Consider the following 21,229-nt stretch of genomic DNA (forward strand, 5'->3'; position numbering starts at 1 on the left):
AGTTTGGCAAAAACTATAGTCTCTAAATATGAAAATGGTGAAAAAGAATCTAAGCTCCCTTTCCTTGCAAATGCTACCTTGTCAAAGTTATATATATATATATATATATATACACACACACACACACACACACATATTTCAGAAAGAAAGTTTCTAAATTTGGCTGAAATGGTTTTAACTTAATATAGCACTGTGTATCAAGAAAGAAGTTTTCTAAAACTGAGTAGAATAGTCAACAATTTTGGGGAAACTGGAAAGCACATAGGACAGCCATGCTCTTATTAGTCAAGCTTATAATTACTCTGGCAGAAGGTTCCAGCAACCAGAATCATCAAAGTCCTTTTCCCTGTGGACCAACTCTATTTATCTTCTCTTTTTGACCACAAAGTAACAAATGTCTTTCTATAACCCTCGATGAATAAAACATATGGAGAAGCAGTCAGGAGCCTTTTCGCCAGTTTCCCAACACATTTAGTGTATGTGCTTATTATAATATAGACCAATATTTCTTTTCTGGAAAGTTTGTCCTTGGCAAGTATCTCTGTAAAATATGTGGTAGATGGTTTTGAAGCTCATTTATATTTTGATAATAAGAAAGTAGCTGGTTTTCTGTGAAACTTAACCTTTCAATAGGTAATAATCAAGCAGACTGAAAAAGCCTCCTAGGATTTGGGCTAAAAGGTGGGGCTGAAATCGAGGGAATGGTAATATAAACAGAACACTTGATACTTGGGAGGCTTGAAATACCAGGAAAAATGTAAAATTATCCAAATATAAATAATAGATGCCATAATAGTAGCAGGCTTTTATAATAAACGGTGGGACAAAGGCTCCCTGACTAACGCATGGTAGACTCAGGCTAAAGAAAGTAATGATAGAGGTTTGTCAAATTGCAGTTTTAAATGGATCTCATAAAACATTGGAAGTCTGAAACAGCACTAGGCATAGGAAAATCAATATCCAGGACAGGTCATTTTGACTATTTTAGTTCACTTTTGTCCTGTTTCAAAGAGTCTTATACTGGACATCGTGAGACAATTGTGTAATCCCATTACTTAGGAGGCTGAGGCTAGAAATCCAGAATTCCAAGCCAACTTGAGTTCTCTAGGGATTGTGTAAAAACATAAAAACAAAGGGGAGGGGGAAGGGGAGTAGAGAAGCAAAGAGGGATGATAAAAAGAAGGCATGAAGGGAGGGAGTGAGGGAGGGAGAAAAGAGAAGGAGGGCAAAGGAGGAAAGTAAGAATCCTTCCTTAGGACTTCTCAGTGTTCCCTGTCCTGAACATAACCCTATAGGAGAGTCTAGAAGAGTATCTAAAACAAAGTATGTGCCCTCCAAATACTTATGATTGTGTCTGGAAAAAACAACTTCTGAATTCAAATGAAAATTTGTAGAACCACTGCTTTCAGATTTTTCAGAGATTGCCAGTCTCAGGTCCTTTGGCAAGAAGGTTGAACAAGGATCCTATAGAAGATAGTGATAATGTCACATTGACCATGCACAATGAATTTCTTTATTTGGAATTTGGATGGTAGAGGAAAGAAGAAAAGACATTAGCTCCATTTTAAGCCAGCCACTCTTGAGGATAAAAGGTTTTAAGTTGATAAGGTTTTCAAGGGACCCATGGACCATGATGTTGTTTCAAGAGTTACATAAAGTGCTCCAAACAGCAGAGTCTGTGAAAGCTAACAGGAAATATGCCAAGTCTCAGCTCATGCCAGAACTCTGGAAAACATTTTACCACATGCTTAGTGCTAAGAGTCCTTGAAAGTGGATCTGGTCATGTGGTGGTCCTGCCTAAAGCCTTGATAGTGTCTTGGGGTTGTTCTCTCACACAGTTAATCCTAACTCAAACATTCTGCATGTATTCTCAAATCAAATACACATTACCTCTTGTCTAATGTGTACAACAGAAACAAAAGACTAGAATCAATTAAATTATCTAGGATGCTTTATAATATATCACCAGTAAAACATGATAAATGGTATGTTTTATGTATTTTGGATGTGATTTAGTCATATTCCTAGCAAAATGACCTGATTCTTTTAAAATGTCACAGCATTTTTAATAAAACTAGAATTAGTGTAATCATACAATTTTAAATGAACATTTTGCTTGTTTCTGAATGAGCTCTCTAAAATTAATACTGCAATGAAAATCCCACAGTGTTGGGTGAGCCAGTTCTGAGGATGTGAGTGTGTCACTTGTCTGCTATATGGTGACTTGGGTGAGGGATAAATGTCTCTCCCTTGCCCCTTGCTACCAATGGCAGGGAGGAGAGCTGACCCCAAAGACATCAGAGCAGGAGAGCTGGCTGTATCATTCCCCTGCCTCAGCACTTGGGAGAGCAGGCCCTGCGTGTCACCTGGGAAGCATAGTAGACCTGGCCCTAGATGTCTGTGAGCCAGTCCCTAGGGCATGAGAGAGGGAGAAGCAGCAGGCTGACCAGCTCAGATAACTCTCAGGCTCAGATCCAGGTGTTTGAGTTGGCTCACCCCAGCATCTACCCTACTGCTGAACTTTTGGAGTGCATGAAGGGGCTGGTCCTACAGATCCAAAACGCCAAGCTCTCCATGACATGGGGCAAAGACAGGATATTCACAAGGAGTTCCAGTAAGGTTACAGTATTGTTAGCGTAGCAGGAGTCAGAGGTTTCGTCCCAGACCAATGAGTCAGTGTAATGAACATTTGCAAGCAAAGAAGTCTGGGCAAAAGGGCATACTGTGGGAAACATTGTGACACATTACAGCTTCTGTGATGAGATTTTTTTTTTTGTCTCTAGAGGAGGAGGTTGCAATGGTGGAGAGTGGGTAGGAGAAGGGGAGGAGACTAGTGGGGTTAGGATGCATGATGCGAAAAGAACCAAAAAAAAGTGAAAAACAAAAGGAAAATCCTGCAATGCTACACACAGGAAAATCTTTTTAATCTAGATGATCTGTATAGAAATTAATATTCAAAATTGATTATTCTGTGAACTGTGAAAGGTTTTAGAAAACTTTCCCAAGCAATTACTTTAGCATATCCAGTATGTCTTTAGCTAGCCCTATTTCTCTATTGGCACATTTTGTTTTCATCCTCTATCCATGAATACTGACTACCTCGCTTACTCATTGTATAGTTTTGGATAGGACCACTAGGTGACTGTTGGTCCTACTTAGAGTTTGTATAAAATCAAAAGTGAGACCAGAAGCACAAAAACTGTGAATGGGAGATATTCGGGAAACTTTCATCTAGAGAACTCTGGCAGATAGTTGGAATCTAAAGTTTGTAGGTAAAGTTTCATGTAAGTAGCCTCTAAGGCAGTGGCTCTCAACCTTTCCGAATGCTGTGGCCTTATAATGAAGTTCCTCATATTAACCGACCACAAAGTTATTTCATTGCTACTTCATAACTAATTTTGCCACTGTTGTGAATACTAATTTAAATATCTGATATGCAATATATCTGATAAGTAATCACTGTGAAAGGGTCATTGAATCCCCAAATGGGTTGTGAACCGCAGGTTGAGTACAGCTGCTCAAAGGCGTCCATGCCATTTGTATGGTTACAGGGGTGCTTGGTTGAACAGAATTAAGGAAACATTCCAGGTAGCTGTTAATTTATTGGTTACTGTTTTGTGTGACAAATTTATCCCCCCTCAAAGCACATCTATCCCTATATAAACAAAAGCAGCAGTCTGGGTCAGGTTGTACATATTCAAGATGGTAATTCACTTAATGTGGCCTAGCTCCCTTTTTAGGTTTATCAAATATTTCCTTGAAGAATATATGAAATTCACCTTTTTGAGCAGTCTATTTTGAGCTTCATTAGGCAGCATTTATCATTTTCTGTGAATAAATTAATTTTTGTCCTAATTCTCTATTTGCTTACTTCTTTATTTGAAAACTAGGAAAAGAATGTTAAAAAAATCATTTGCTTTGAAAGAGAAAATTTTAACTTATTAGTTCATTTAAACTGTTCTATATAAAGTATGTCTCTATATAGATATCTCTGTATCTATCTACCATTCCTCTATAAACTATATCTAGCATCTACCTACTATATATCATCTAGAAAAGTTGTATTTGATAACTCTTAACTGCAACGTTATTGCTACATATACAGAAGTTTTTTGTTTTGTTTGTTTTTACTTAATTAAGTCAACTATCATTCCATTCATATACTCAGCCCAGTCTATCTTCATTTGCCCCCCACCCCCGCTCAAAACAACCCTGAGGTTCCACCTCACACCAGTCAGAATGGCTAAGATAAAAAAACTAGGTGATAGCAGATGCTGGCGAGAATGTGGAGAAAGAGGAACACTCCTCCATTGTTGGTGGGATTGCAAGCTGGTGCAACCATTCTGGAAATCAGTCTAGAGGTTCCTCAGGAAATTGGACATAGCATTACCTGAGGACCCAGCTATACCACTCCTGGGCATATACCCAGAAGATGCTCCAGCATATAACAGGACATATGCTCCACTGTGTTCATATCAGCCTTATTTATAACAGCCTGAACTTGGAAAGAACCTAGATGTCCTTCAACAGAGGAATGGATACAGAAAATGTGGTACATTTACACAATGGAATATTACTCAGCTATTAAAAACAATGAATTCGAGAAATTCTTAGGCAAATGGATGGAACTAGAAAATATCACTCTGAGTGAGGTAACCCAATCACAAAAGAACACACATGATATACACTCACTGATAAGTGGATATTAGACCAGAAGCTTGCAATACCCAAAATACAACTCATAGACCACATGAAGTTCATGAAGAAGTCAGACCAAAGTGTGGGTGCTTTGGTCCTTCTTAGAAGGAGTAACAAAATACTCAAGAGAGCAAATATGGAGACAAAGTGTGGGACAGAAACTGAAGGAGGGGCCGTCTGGAGATCATTCCACCTGGGTATCCATCCCATGTGCAATCACCAAAGTTAGACGCTGATGTGGATGTCAGGAAGTGCATGCGGACAGGAGCTGGATATAGCTGTCTCCTTAGGGGTCTGCCAGAGTTTGACATATTCAGAGGCTGATGCTCACAGCTAACCATTGAACTGATCATGGGGTTCCCAATGGAGGAGTTAGAGAGAAGACTGAAGGAGTTGAAAGGGTTTGCGGCCCGATGAACAGAGCAATAATCCCAACCAACCAGAGCTCCCAGAGTCTAAACCACCAGCCTGGGAGCACATAGGGAGGGACCCATGGCTCCAGCTGTATATGTAAGGGAGGATGGCCTTGTTGGGCATAGGTGGGAGAGGAGATCCTTGGTCCCATAAAGGCTGGATGCCCAGTGTGGGGGAATTCGAGGGTGGGGAGGTGGGAGTGTTGGGTGGGTGGGGCCACATCCTCATAGAAGCAGGAGGAGGGGGCTAGGATGGGGGCTCCTGGGTGGGGGGTCAGGGGAATGGGGTAAGGGGATAATATCTGAAATGTAAATAAAATATCCAATAAAAAATAAAGTAAAAAAATTAAACAAGTTTATCATTCCCTTTAGTTCTTTTTCTTTCCCTGTAGTCCTCCCATGTCTCTTCCACACCCTCTCAAATTCCTGACCTCCACTTCTTCAATTATTGTTCTCACAAATACACACACACACACACACACACACATCATAAATACAGTCTCTTGACACTATCCAGTGTTGTTTGCATCCTCATGATTTCAGGGATGGTCATTTGGTATTGGATACGCAACTAGGAGCCTTATCTCTAAGGGAAGGTACATCTGCCTTCAGTACCCCTCAGCTACCTGGAATACTGTGTTTAGTGCTGGAGGCAGAGGCAGTGTGAGAGATTTCCTGCTCCATGTCAGCCTGTCTATTGTGCTTGTTCAAGTCTGAGATAGGCAGCTAAATAAGTTGAAGTATCCTGGGTAAAGCTTCCCAGTCATTTCTAGGAGACAATCTCACAGTAGATTCCCTGGCCTTTTTTTTTTCTGGTCATATAATCTTTCTGTCTTCTCTTTTGCAATGTTGCCTGAGCCGTAATGTGTAGGGTTGGTGTTGCAGATGTATCCAGTTAGGCAGGGCTCCCAAGATCAATTGTTCTCTGCATCATGACAAGTTGTGATTTTCTGTAATGGTCTTTATCTTTTGCAAAGGGAAACTTCTTTGGAGAGGCTCAGAAGCTACACTTGCCTACATGAATAAGGAAAGATCTTTGAACGCAGTTAGGTAGTATGCTGGTTTAGTAAACTGGTGGCAGTCAGGTCTGCCCTTAATACCCATGACCTCACTAATCCTGGGTAGTTGATTAGGTTTTTGACACCAGGCATGGTGTTCCCCTTGTTGGATGGGCCTTAAATTCAATTAGACAGCTATAGGTTGCTGCTATATAGTGCCACTATTGTACCTTTGGGGGAAACTTGCCTTGATATTTGTTGTGATTTACAAGCTTGACAGCTAGGGGCAACTACTGGCATTTCCTCTGTTAGCAGCTTACTCAGCACTCTCCTGGACTATTAAAGTTAGTCTATAGGGAGGTGGCTCTTCGGTCAGAGCCAGCTGTAACCTCCAAGTCCTGTGTCCTAATTGTGTTATCAGCATCAAGAACCTACCTTCAGTCTCTGGGAGGCAACCAAGGGTATAGTTGGATTGACCAACAACTCAAAAGAGGGATTCTTATGAGTAATGCTGGGGTTTTTATTAGACAGACTAAAGCTATTCAGGAGCATTTGTCAGCCCAAGAGGCTTAAATTCATCCAAAACACATATCTATATGTAAATGTACAATTATATGCAATTTAGGATAAATAAAAAAATAGTATGTTCCTTTATGGCTCTTCCAAACATCTTTAGTGTGATATTTTTTTAACCTCCTTTTCACTCCTTCTGTATTGACCCCTTACCACTCCCTAAATAAGTCCTTCCTCAGGTCCTTTGCATCTTACATGTCCTGTTACTCCAGTCTTTAGTGATCCTTCTTCCTTTCTCTGTGGTACCTTTTTGATCTCTGAGTTTCTTTGGTTTCTCCAGGTTATCAAACAGACAAGTGACACTATGGAGCCAGGCACATCAGATGATGGACATGCAGCATTTACCTCATTCACTACAGATTATTTTCTGATTCTGTCCATTACCTGACATTCTGACTGGGATGATATAAAATCTCAAGTTGTTTTAACTTGAATTTATTTGATTGCTTTTATGCTTGACTCATTTTTTGACTCATTCATCATTCAAAAATGAGTTTTTAATTTCCATGGATTTGTGTACTAACTAGAGATTTGTTTGCTGTCAACTTAAAGTTTTATTACATTATGGTCAATATAGGATATTATGGTCACATACAGGGAGTTATTTCAAAATTTCTGAATTTTTAAAGATTCGTCTTCTGTCTCAGAATGTACTTTTTAATACAGAACCTTCTATGACCTGCTGAATATGTATATGTGTACACACACACACACACACACACACACACACACACACACATTTAATTGGGTTTTGGGTGGAATATTTTGTAGATATCTGTTCATTCCATTTGATATATGTCATTTATTTATATGATCTTTCTGTTATTTTGCATCCAGATGATCTCTCTATTAGAGAAAGTGGGGTATTAAAGTTACCTACTATTAGTAGTTCGATGTTAATCTGTTTCTTTAATTCCAGTAGTAAATTCTTTAAATGATATTGTTTTCACCAGAGCTTGGTGCATATATATTTAGGATTTCAATGTATTAACTGTTCCCTTAAGTAGAATGAAGTGTCCTTGTCTATCTACTCTGATGTGTTTCCATTTGTAGTCTGGTTTGTCAAGCTTTAGGAGAGCAGTACTTGTTTGATTCCTGCTCCCACTGTATTGGGGTCCATCTTTTCACTTTCAGGTGATATGTATCTTTAAACCTGAGTTTCTTGAAGACAACAGAAAGGTAACATTTTAAAAGTCCATTCAAATAACCATTGTATTTTGACTGGAGAGTTAAAGCCATTAATATCTAAAGTTAGTATTAAAAGGTATGTGTTGATTGTAGTCATATTGTTTGTTTTTTTGCTGGTTTTAGTCACACTTTGTATGTGAGTTTCTAAAGTCTCTTGGTTTTGCTTACTCCTTCTTTCTGTCCAAAGTACTTCTTTCCACAGTTTGCTTAGAGTTGTCTGATGGTTATGAATACCTTAGCCTGTTTGGATCATGGAAAACTTTTCTTTTTTCCTTCAACTCTGACCCATAGATTTTCTGGATACAGTAATCTTGACAGACAGTTGTGCTATTTAGATCTTGGAATACATTGCTTCAGGTTCTTCTGGGTTTCAAAGTTTCCACTGAGGAATTAGCTATGTTTTTCTAGTGGGTTTCCCCTCTATATGTGATTTGTGTTTTTTTTTCAACTTTCAAGATTCTTTTCTTTTTCTGTGTATTTAGTGACATAACCATGATTTACCGCAAGGTCTTCTCTGGCATGTCTGTTGGGGTTCCGTGTGCTTCTTTCAGCTCCATTGATATGCTTTTCCTTAGTTTGTGGAAGTTTTCTTCTATGAACTTATTGAAGATCTGGTTTTTGCCATTGACCTCTGATTATTCACCTTCATCTATAATTTGGAGATTTTGTCTTTGTTGGGATCTCGAATTTCCAACATGTTCTTTTCCTGTGATTAAAAATAATTGATATTTTCTGCTAGTTTGTTCTAGTTCCTCTACTTACCTTCAAGTCCTAATATTCTATCTTCTACTTGACCTGTTCTACTGATGGAATCCCTGAACTTTTCTAGTTGAGTGATTTAGTTTCTCAATTACAACTTCATTTCAGCTTGATTTCTTGACAATGGTTTCTCTGTCTTCATTGAATTTAGTCATTTCCATTCAGACTTATGCTTGTGTTTTCTTGCACCTCCTTCAGGTGCTTTCTCACTTTGAATTTATACTTTATAATTTTTTTGATAAAGTTTATGACTTTTCTTTAAGATTCTGTATCCTGGACCTCATCTATGTAATTCCTGCTGGAGAACATTTCTATAAGATTGGTAGATTTTTGCTGGGATGGTGGTGGTGTCTTTATCATTCATATTATTTTTAATATAAGATCTGATCATGTGATCTTTTACTGGTTGTATATCCTATGTGAACCCAGCAAGCTGAGCTGGGGTGTAGGATGTGCCACCTGGTGTGAACCTGGAGCTTTGGAAAGATATATTTCAGGTACATCAGGCTGGGCAAGGCTCTTCTTGTGTGTTCTTGGTGTAGGTCTTGGAATAGAATAATGTATAGGCAGGATAAGGTCAGGCAGACTCACCAGGCTTGCCCCGTGCACAGGATGTTTGGTCCTGGCTGAGCCTAAAGACAGATCTGGCACAAATAGCTATGGTGATCGGAACTGGGAGAAGTTGTGAAGGGGAGCACAGATATGCTGCATGTGCCTTCATGCAATGTGGCCTGGCCTGGAGGGTCTGTGTCTGGTGGTTTATAAAGTGGGGTAAGGGGCCCCAGGAGAAGGTCAAGATTCCTGGCAATCTGTGGGTATACTGGGATTGGGCACATGACTTCATCTGTAGACCTATACATCAACAGCAAAATTATGTCCATTTTATTTAATCTTCTAAGAGATGCCAGTCGATATTTTTAAAGCTATAAATATCATTTCTTAGACCTTCTTCTTGAAGTTAACTTTGCCAACTATTGAGAGGGAACCTAACTGCAGATTTTGATGATTTGGGTAAATTATTTACTTCACTCAGTGCCCATTAATTTTTATTTCTGACAGAATAAGCGTACAGGTATAACTCTCCATGACATCAGACTCTTGGAACAAGAATCCATTATAAATTTAATTGCTCATTACCTTTATGTAATTATATATATATATATATATATATATATATATATATATATATATATATATTCAATTATTACATAAGGGGGAAATTCTACTATCTCATTTTCTAAACTGATATCAAACAAATAATCATTTGAAATAATTATAAAAATAACAGTCACAATTTTATTTCCAGTTCGAGACTCTTTCATTAGCAATTCAATCATTAGTTTGGAAAGTGAAATAGTGATGCAAATTTCTTTGAAGGAAGTTATCTATTTCTCTTTCATTTCCCTCTTTCACATTGGAAATAATACCAATCTTTTATAATGTTATTTTTTAAAAGTGGGAGAGAATTCCAAGGCTACATAAAAAATGTTCTGTAAAGTTTTGCATTTTAAATACATTTTACTTTATTTCAGATGCACAATTGAATTTTACATTGAGATTTAATTTGTTAAAACAATTATACAAATTCTAATGTTTTTAAATACATTGCAAAATATGTAATAGAAGTAACATATCTGTCTTAAATTACTCATGGAAAACTGTAGGGAATAAGCACATTAATTTTTCAAATATTTATGAAATGTATATTATGTATCAATTGCTATTTCTAGTACTTGGTATACATCAACGAATCAGAGTTAAATAGATTTTCTGACTTGGTGAAGATTTATGCTAAGGGGAAAATGGAGATAAGAAGCAATGTATGTAATGAATACCCAATAGCAGAGAAGGTCAGAGTGTTATGAAACATAAATCACTTGTTTATGTGATCAGAAAAATGGGGACTATTGGCATCAGAGTTACAATGTTAAATGTGCTAGCTAGAAAACAATCATTTTACAGAAGATGGTTCTTGAAAATTACTGAAAAATACAGCACTTACTAGTGTTGATGTCCATGCAAGAAAATACCAGGAAAAGAGTACAGCAGTGTCAAGTCCCTGAATGAGGTCCAAATTCAACTGTGTGTGTAACAGAAAGTAGTTGTTATGTGTAAGGCAAGGTAAGGAGAAGAAGAATTACTGAAAATGAGTGAGAGAGGCAATGGGACCAACTCACAGCAAGCCTGTATCCATTCTGCAGATATCTCATGTTTAGTGATGCTGGGCTTTTTTCAGACAGATGTGTAATTATTTCGACAAAAGCCCACTTAGCACTTTATTGTAGGGATACAAGGGGAGAAAGACTACCACTCATAATACTGCGATAATCCTGGCTAGTGATGGTGGCTTGGTCCAAGAGTAATGGTGGCAACTGTAAGAAAGTGGGTTTGAAATCTGTTTGAAAGTTGTGTGGGAGACTTCCTGACAGATTGGATGTGAGAATGAAGAGAAAAGGGAGTGGGTTGCCTGAGCTATTTGTCTGATTGATTTTTTGTGCCTGGGTACTTTGATTAGCCATGAATGAAGATGCCTAAAGTGGCTATGGATTTGAGTGATGATCAGAAACTCAAAATGGAGTCTCTTGTATTGATGGCACTTATTTAAATAAGATCTCCAAAGACATTGGCATCTGCTCTGAAAGTATCTATGCAGAAAATATTGTACAAATATGCATCACATATTTATATAAAGTACCATGAGAGTAGGACTGAATTAATGAATTATCACACAGATAATAGTACTCAGTGAATAGCATCACCAGCCTATGCCTGACATATAGGTAGCAGTAGAATTCTTTTCAGATCTTTATAAAGCATATGATATTATCTACATTCGACATAGGAAAACTGATCGACAGCCAAAATTATCAGTCAAGTATCAAATTCATGTTTTACATCTTTAAATCTCTTCCAGAAACCTTATCTACATATAATCTCATATCCGAAATTGTATATCTCTATACCTAATGAGCAGTCATTTGTTTAAAACCAGAGTTTTTGTTTTTTCTTTAATCCGTAGATTATAATACCAGTGAACAAAAACAAGCCTGCAAGAAGCACGAACTCTATGTGAGTTTCCGGGATCTGGGATGGCAGGTAAGATTGGTTAACTTGGGTGTTTCTTTTCTGTTTTTTCTTAGATCCTTACTAAGTCTAGTCTTTGTTAGTAATTGTTTCAGTATAATAACCATTTTGAAGACTATTCAGCATGTGGTTTACACACATCATTTTCATTTCCTTATTATTTTTTCCTTATTGGAATATAATGAGTTGAGTTTAACAACTATATAGGGAAATATGACATTCTTAAATGTAACATTTAAGAACGGATAAAAACAATACTGTCTTTAAAATATCCCAAGTCTTCTGCATGAATCAGAGTCTCACTATGCAGCCCAAGATGTCTTTGATTCCTTCTTCTGCTTCAGTGTCCTAAGGACTGGGATTATAAGTATGTGCCACCCCGCATATACATTACAAATTTACTAATGTGTTTATTTTTGTACACACATGTTTGTGCTTGTCTGTGAGCATGTGTGTAGGCCACATCAATTTCCATGTTACTCTTTGAAATAATTATCTCTCAACTGAGTCTGGAGCTCATTGTCTTTGGGGCTATGGTGGTTCCCAGGAAGGGCCAGTGATTGGCATGTCTCTCCTACTCCAATGTAGAAAATCCTGGGATTATAAGTAAGCATGACTATAGTGGTATCTTGTTAAAGTGCTCTGAGCTCCCAGTGGATAATCATGCTTCTTGTCACCCGCCAGAGTTCTCGGGATTTTTGAATGAAAACACACATGCACAGTGTAATTTCTAATATGCCTTACTAGCTCAATGACCGGGCCACTCCTGACACACTCCCCTCCGATATTCCTGAGTTGATACTTGCCTAATCTATATTTCATCTCTGCTACCTACCCCAGATCCAATTAAGGGAGTGGTCCCTGGGGCCACTTTCCTGGATCCTTACTTGTCAGAGGGCTCTTAAGTCTGATCTGTTTCCCCTTCATGGTGACCCTGCTCCTTCTCCCTCTACATCTCTTTCCCAGGAATCCCAAAAGTCCCACTTCAATCCCCCTGCCTAGCCATTGTCTGCTGGCTCTTTATTGACACGTTAAAAAACCAACTGTTTGCAGGGACCTGCAGTGGACCTGTGAACTTCCACGGAAGCACAAATCAACCACCCAACACATGACAGACAGGCACCCTTCCCCTAGTCTCCCCGATTTTTACCTGGGTGTTGGGTATCCAAACTCAAGCCCTCATGCTTTCCCACTCACCACTCTTACCTTCTGAGTCTTCCCCACAGCATCTCTTGAACTTTTAATTTTATAAAGATAAAATACGTGTTTGGCTTATTATAAATACCTGCCCTAGCACCACTACCATCACAGTTCTCTTTAGGAAATAGAAATTCTAACTATAAAGTTAAAATCATAAACCAGGTTTGTAAGAATACTTTTCTTTTACTTGAAACTCTTATTTTTTTAATATGCTTCAAAAAAGAGGTAAAGAGGAAACTTAGAAAAATTAATTTTTTACAGTTCTGAAAGCAATATGAAATTTTCAGATTTCTCTTGGTATTCTGTTACAACAAACTCTCAGCATATGAGCCACCTTCATAGTATTATATTCACAAAATTAAAATAGTGATACAAAGTAATATTAAGATGAAACTATATATTTGTTTTTATTGTATTTCCATTTTTTAATATTTATTAGTTCCTTGAAATTTTTATCTAGCATATTTTGATCATATTCACTCTCCTTCCTCAACTCTTCCCATGTACAGCCCACTTCCTTACTCTTCCAACTTTAGATTTCTTAAAAAAGAAACCAAGACCAATTTGTGCTGCTCAAATATTTTAATAGCATCTTGTTTAGGGGTAGGATTACATATGCAATTCCCTTCTCCTGCTGATATTTAGTCTTGCTTTGGGTCTTGTGCATGCTGTCACAACTACTACAAATTGTCTTTATTTCTATTGTGTTCAGAAGACACTGTTTGTAGTCCTCCACAGCCTCTGGCTTTTAATATCTTTCTGGTGTTACTTTCACAGCGTGAGCTTTGGAAGGAGGTAGGTATAGTGTATATGTTCCAGTTAAGACTGATTATTCCATAATCTCTTGTCTTGTATGGATGTCTGTGTTAATCACTGTCTATTGCAATACAAACGTTTGTGATGAGGAATGAGAGGTGCAGTAGTAGCCTATGTGTATAAAAAGTCATTAGGAGTTGGTTAACATTGTGTCCAGTTAACAGCATAATAATAGTAGATTCTCCCCTAGAGCCAGGTTTCATCTTGTAGAATGTGAAATATCCAATTGGAAAGTGGTTGGTTATGCCTATGACATTAGAACCACTATTGCACCAGTGGGCATGTCTTGGCAGGTCAGTCACCATTGTAGTCTATGTAGTTCACAGTTGGGTAAGATGAATGAATGATTGCTTTTATCCTTCAGTAACACGGATAGAATCTTCTACCACTAAGCTAGCCAGTAAAATGAAGCATTCAGATCATTTCCACGAGATTTCTCAATGTTTTATGATTAAAGTGTGTGGTATCAGAGTCACATTGTCAAGTTCTGGAAGGTAACCAAGAGCACTGATAGAGAATAGCTTGTAATGTGTAGAGCTCCTTAGAATCTCACTGGTGACAACTCTTAAAGAAACAACCCATCCCTGGCGATGGGTTTCTTTATTTGTTAGTTTGTCTTGTCTAGTAGGAGCATTGTTTGGGGTAATTCCATTTTAAAACTTTCTCTGTATGTGTAAGTATATATACATATACATCGGGAGATTCTACAGTGATATATTTCTATATGGCATTTAAGAAAAGGTTTTTAATGTTATATATGCCATCCTCTACCCTACAATCCCCCCTACTACTCAAATTTCATGTACAGTAATGTTAGTAATATACATCCCCTCTGGACTTCATTTGTCCCTCATATCTCCCCATTTTTTATTACTTAGATGTTCAGGGTGTCTTTACTTTTAGTTCTAAGGAGTTTTGTTTCAATGCTCAATACCAGACTATAAGGAAAGCAGAAAGGAAGAACAAACAGCCATTTTGCCCAACAAGGAAAGTTTTAACAAGTTAGAGCAATTGAAACCCTGAAACTCATCGAAGATATTTCTTGTAATATTAGCAGTGGGGACAATTTGCCCCTAAGCCTTCTGAATTTCTAGGGTGTGCCAATGTAATTGGGCCATATCTGTAGTATTGCTATTGTGTGTTCAAACACACAGTAGGTTTTAATTAGTTACCAATTATATTTACTTTCATTTTAAGAGGTGCTGTCACACATATGTGTTGGTAATCTGTGTGAAATATCAAATCGTGTCAGATCTCAGGGCTGCAACCCTCCTTTACTCACACTGAGTGCGCTGAGATCAGCAATTGACTCTGCAATATTAAAAAGGTTGGTGACAGCTGCCAACTTCCATAGCTTCATACAGATCCTTTGTCTAGCTGGAGATTGGGTAAATGCCAACATAATGTACCATTACTTCTCTGGAGCCATTAGTGGACCATTGGATGACATTATTGCCACTAACATTTGCATGTATGAATGGTGTCAATAAGCAATGTCTTCAGGGAGCATAGCCAGGGGCCCACTTAACACTATGTGCTCTATATTTCTTCAGTGAGAGAGCACGATGAGAGCCATTATATACTGTGGAGGTCTCAAGTTCTAGGGGTTCTATCTTTTTCATATTTACATTGGGTACCATTCCATACCAGGGTTGATCTCTAGGTCTCTAAAAGGAATGCCCAAGGGGATGATAAAGGAAAATACATTTGAGCTAAGTCATAGCCCACTCCAAATAATTGAATGGAGCCCATTAGGACTTCATGTTGTTAGAGGAGTGTCACCAACAAATGCATAGAGTCATTAATAGAAACAGATGACCAAGCTGCTGGGTGAATACATAGATCCAGAAGGATCCTCTCTGGACTAGACTTCTGTGCATGGGCACAACCACCAGACATAACAGAAATAAAACCTCTGGGATATTTCCCAACCCCAGGCTTTATGCTCCTTCCTCTGACATTTGGTTTTTATTCTGTGGATCAGGTTGCCCCCAAACAGGCAAATTATAACCATTAGCATCTCCATCTGGATCTCTTACCCTAAACAAAGCTCACTGTCAAGGAGTGAGTTTACTCCTTGCTTCAACCCATACCCTGCAATTCTTTGAGTCTGAAGACTGTATTCTTATAGTTCTTTTCCTCAATAGGAGTGCCTGGGCATGTCTCCTCAACATAGTGTAAACACAGATGCAGTCGTAATGCTTTTATTTTTTCCATAGTTCCTCAAAAATCCACCTTAAAGCACAAACTGTCTATCTCCAGATTCTTCTCATCCCACGATATACACCCGACTTACAGAGATGCTTTCTTTATGCGCTTGCACTTGCCTCTGAAGTTTTCCCTTGCTTAACCAATGTGTGTTCCCTGCAGTCAGGGATCCACACTGGATACCACTGGCCTCGGCCTGCAGGGCTTTGGAATGAAGAAGTGACAGATGTATAAACAGAAAAGTTGGGACTGGGTGGGTTATGTGCTTTGATGGAGACATACCAACCACAGCAAGGAAACTCAGAACTTATTATGCCCAGGCGAAAAAGATGGAGGTGTGCTAACTAATCCTGATAGGGGTTCTTTGGAGGGGAGCAGTCTCAACCTATATTCATCCTGGAGGAGGAAGCTGCCGTTGATACTTTCTGCACATGTTGTCAACATTCATACATCAACTTGAGGAGGTCTTACCATTCCTCTAAGCTTGACACAAGGAACATCTTGCCATTCCTCTAGCCTATCCTAGGGAAGTCATTGCCATTCCCATGAATCACTGGGGTCCTTGACATGGTTGTGCTCATGTCAATAGCACAAATTCCCTCAAGACTTTATCTACTTCCCACATTTTGTGGTTCACTTGAATGCTCCAGAGTTAATTATTCCAAGTTCAAACAATATTTAGAATGCTACTTTGTGCTCATAATTTTATTCTCAAATGCAGAATGATTAATGTATACTGTTTTATATAGTAAACTCTTGGGAGAAATTTTTGTGAAAATATTTATACTTAGTTGAAAATTTCAACTAAAAATTAAAAGATGTAGGAGAAGCAGAACTTAGAGAATAATTGTTGGACTAAGAAAGGAAACTGATTCAGGTTAAATATCTCTGAGTACTACTTAAGAATTATCTGTCTTTACTGTCATTTAGATGATACTACTCTGCTTCCTTTTGTATATTTCAGGACTGGATCATAGCACCAGAAGGGTATGCTGCATTTTATTGTGATGGAGAATGTTCTTTTCCACTTAATGCTCATATGAATGCCACCAATCATGCCATAGTCCAAACTCTGGTATGTTCTATGCTTATGGGATAAAAAATGGTTTATAATAGAAACACAGTGTAGAGTTGCTTTAAAGAAAATTTAATTATCAACCTCAAGTTCTTAAATTCTTTTGTAACTTGTAGCTGGAGTAACAATTATGAGTATAGTAAGAAATTAAGATTGACTTAAATCAATAATCCTGGTCTCAGAATTTTCCCAGAATTCAGCTGGGAAAATTGAAGTAATTACATAATGTTGCTACGCTGCATAGATTTTATTACTGCATGATGATTAGCCAGATGAGTTTGTTTGTTTGTTTGTTTGTTTGTTTTTTGCTTGCTCCGGCCCCCTTGTCTCTCCTGCCCAAAGGTTTGTTTATTTATTTATTTATTTATTTATTTATCACATGTAAGTACACTGTAGCTGTATTCAGACACCCATATGAGGGCATCAGATCTCATTACAGATGGTTGTGAGCCGTCATTTGGTTGCTGAGATTTGAACTCATGACCTCCAGAAAGCAGTCAGTACTCTTAACCACTGAGCCATCTAACCAGCCCAGCCAGATGAGTTTTTAAACTATAAATTCACCAGCATTTTTTTACTGAAATATTGAATAACAGCTGCATGGACTTCGTCTGAGAACTTTTGATATAATTATTTTAGGAAAGTTTTTAATATACTATTTTACTACAGTCACTGTAGTTCATTGATTTTTTTCCTTATCCTCACTTCCTCTTCTTTTCTGTTATTTTTCAAAAGAAAATCACCTTTCTGTTTTCTTCTGTTTTCATACTTCCAGATATTTAGAAAGGATTAAATTTCTAGTATCCTTGGCATATTCCTGTGCACGAGATAGGAACATGATGACTCAGTGACCTGTGGTTATACTACATCTACTGAACATAGTCAATGGACTCTGGCAATCAGCAGTCTCTTAGGAGGTGCAGTAGCTTATGTTATAGAATCGCCATTTAGTGTCTGGGTTAATATGAAAACCGTGATTATGTATCTGGGGGAAGAAGAGAACGTGGTTTTAGAATCAGGAAGCCAGGATAGACGTAGAGTTGTCTTGCTGATGGCAGAATGATGCTATCATTTGAGGGAAGTGTATTTAGAAAGTTGTGCCCCAAACACTTAGAATTTGCATTTGACTTTGAAATGTTACCTTTCCCCTTCATCCATTTTGACTCTAAAGCTGATGGTCAGAGTATCTAGTTTCTAAACAAGGACTCATATAAATATAGTATAATAAATAATATAATAAATATAATATAATATAATATAATATAATATAATATAATATAATAACAGGCATATCAAGTATTTAAATACCTTGATGCTTACCTGGGATTACTTTCCTTTTGAAGATTCATTTTTAGTCAGGGAAGATGTTCTGTAATACCCCTGGAGCTGGACTCACAAGTGGTTGTGAGCCTCCCATCATGGGTTCTGGGAACTGAACCCCTGCAAGAGGAGTGTGCACTCTTCACTGCTGAGCCACCTCTCCAGTCAGTCCCACACCCAGTTGGCTTGCTTGCTTCTGTTGAGTGCTGGAGGACCAAACTCAGTTTTCCATGTTTGCAGAGCAAGCACTTAACCAACTGATCCATCTCCCCCCTCCCCCCGCACTCCTCTGAGAGGCCAGTTCTCTCTTTTAGGCTTAGTCTTGCTTTGCTTGACCCCTACATGGACTCAGCCTCCTACTCTGCCTTCCCATGAACTCAGCATGTTCACTAGTGTTCAAGCTCATCACAGCACACTCATCTCTACAGCTGATGTGTCTGGCCTGCCCAGTGTGCCTTTACAGCTCCTTGATTTGTCACCTTTACCTCTCTTCCCATACATTCAGAAGTGTTACACAGGTGGCCCACAGTACATGTTAGCTGATCTCAGGGAAACCAATGGTGTATTTTCCTGGGAAATCCTTTTCATTTCCTGGGATCACTCTTGACTTAAAGATACTGTAGTATCTTTACCTGTCCTGGAGTGCTCATCTATGATGGGTTAGCATGGATTTGATTACAAATTTTTAGAAATAAAATCAGGGAGAGGAAAAGAAAGCAAGCAAATAAGTATTTCGATAGCCACATATAAAATGTTCTTTTCATGAGATAGGCTACTTTAATGATAGTGTGTGAGGCGTAAAGTAAATCCCTGGGGAGAATTAAAGTCAGATGTGCCTTCTCCTCATAAATATTCCTTAATATGGGTTAGTATTCTTGAGCAAAGGGGAGCAGGTAGGCTCTGCGAAGATGCTGTATTCAGATTTCTACTGGTAGATTGTGACGCGTGCATCTTTTGAAGGGACAGTATAGCCACTGTGTATGTAGTGACAAGAAGAATAGCTACTTTTAGTTTATGTGCTGAATAGTTTTATGTCACCTTGACACAAGCTAGAATTGTGTCAGATTACCTTGTGACCAAGCCAGGGGTGCATTTTCTTGATTGATGATTGATATGGGAGGGCTCAGCTCAGTGTTGGGGGCCACCTCTAGGCTGACAGAATAGGGTTCTAAGAGATAGCAGGCTAAGCATGGTGGGCAAGCTAGAAGGTAGCATTTCTCTATGTCCTCTACCTCAGCTCTTGCCTCCAGACTCCTGTCCTGATTTCCTTGGATGACGGACTACAGGTTGTAAAATGAAATAATCTCTTTTCTCTCCAAGTTGCCTTTGGTCACAATGCACTATTGCAGCAACAGAAACTCAAAAAAGATAGCTTATAAAACAATGCTACTTGATTTCTCAAAAAAAAATCTTGATCTGTTTTGTTTGCATCTGTAAAATAATAATGCCTGAGAAAGAAAACTGATTTCTGATTCCTTAGACTTATATCTGATATATCAAAGTTCCTCATGAATGCTAATAAAAAAAACTTCTGTCAAATGATTCTTTCTCCTTATTTACTTTATTTTGTCTTAAAAATATATAAGCAAGTGTTTTTGTTTTAGCTATAGTCTAGAAGTGGTATTAAAGGGAAAACAAAAGAAATCTTGGTGTGAAGTTGGAAGACTGTTCTCTGACTCGCTTATTGCCCTGTTTATTAGACCATCATTACAAAACTCAAGTTCACGGACGAGCTTGACTTTAAATGTTTCTGGTATTTGAATGTTTTTACATTTGTTCTGCAAAGCATGTGGAGCAACAAGACAGGCATGCTCTTTGTTAAGGAGGAACATGTGAGTGACAAATACATTCGAAGAATCATTCAAGAGCAAATCCATTTTGTTTGAAGCCGCTGCTTATTGAGCCTGCCAAGGCCACTGAAACCGGGGGCTTATCAATCATGCCTGTGAGGGTTACCGAGAGAAAGCTGGTGAGGAATGCAAGCTGCATCTGAAATCCGGAGAAGCTCTCCAACTTTTAGTTTTGTGAGGTCTTAGGAAATTTCAAGGTCATGTGGGATCTCTCATTTGTCCTGTTTCTGCTTGCACGTAGGCCTCCTAGACCATTTCAGCCAGGACACTGTGAAGCCAAAACTTTAAGAGGCTGCGTTTGCTCTTTTGTAGATCCCTTAAGGCTCATCATGGGGACTTCCCATAAACTCCTTTGGGAAAAGGGCCAGAGTAGGTGGGAGCCATATTCTGACTTCTAGCTCAATTATTATAACTTACAGGCAAACGTCCAGTGTGATCAAAACGAGCCCCAAGCTTTTAGTTAAGTATTCCACTTTTCCACACGGCTACGTTTCAATCTCTTAAGGAGAATGGATATTCAGTTTGTGAACGATCTGGATCCCTTGCTTCAGTTTCAGCTTGCTTTTTGGCAGTTTTCTGGGGAACGTATAGGGAAAGGAAAATAATATTAAACTCCAGTCAGTCTGCTGAAAAAAGAGTTGAAATCATTGCTCTAAAAACAAGTACTAGATTTTGAAAAAAAAAAACCCTCTTATTCTCTCATACACTTGTCTTATTCTTGTCACTGAAGTTCCCCTCCCTTTTCTCCTCACAGCCCCTCCCTGACCTCCTCTCTCCCACAGATCCACTCCTCCAGTTTCCCTTAAGAAAAAAACCAGAAAGAAAGTAAACGTACAAATGAACAAATGAACGAAAGAGAGAAAAGAAGGAAGGGAGGGAGGGAGGGAGGGAGGGAGGGAGGGAGGGAGACAAAGAGAGACAGAGACAGAAAGAGAGAGACAGAGAGAGAGACAGAGAGAGAGAGAGGGAGGGGTAGGGGTAGGGGTAGGGGAGAGAGAGAGAGAAAGGGAGAGAGGGAGAGAGAGAGAGAGAGAGAGAGAGAGAGAG

The 21,229-nt window shown here is 38.5% G+C and overlaps 1 protein-coding gene across 1 annotated transcript in view; it reads left to right on the forward strand.

Annotated features, from left to right (window-relative positions):
* The window catches only part of Bmp5 (bone morphogenetic protein 5), a 140,701-nt gene that overhangs the window by 116,720 nt on the left and 2,752 nt on the right, over positions 1 to 21,229 (forward strand). The window contains exons 5-6 of the mRNA XM_028773584.1: positions 11,649 to 11,725; positions 16,902 to 17,012. Coding sequence (XP_028629417.1) covers positions 11,649 to 11,725; positions 16,902 to 17,012 — 188 coding nt within the window. The remainder of the gene's footprint in view (positions 1 to 11,648; positions 11,726 to 16,901; positions 17,013 to 21,229) is intronic.

This window comes from Grammomys surdaster, unplaced genomic scaffold (genome assembly GCF_004785775.1).
Source record: "Grammomys surdaster isolate TR1022 unplaced genomic scaffold, NIH_TR_1.0 231, whole genome shotgun sequence".
In the NCBI taxonomy this organism is placed as follows: Eukaryota; Metazoa; Chordata; class Mammalia; order Rodentia; family Muridae; genus Grammomys; species Grammomys surdaster.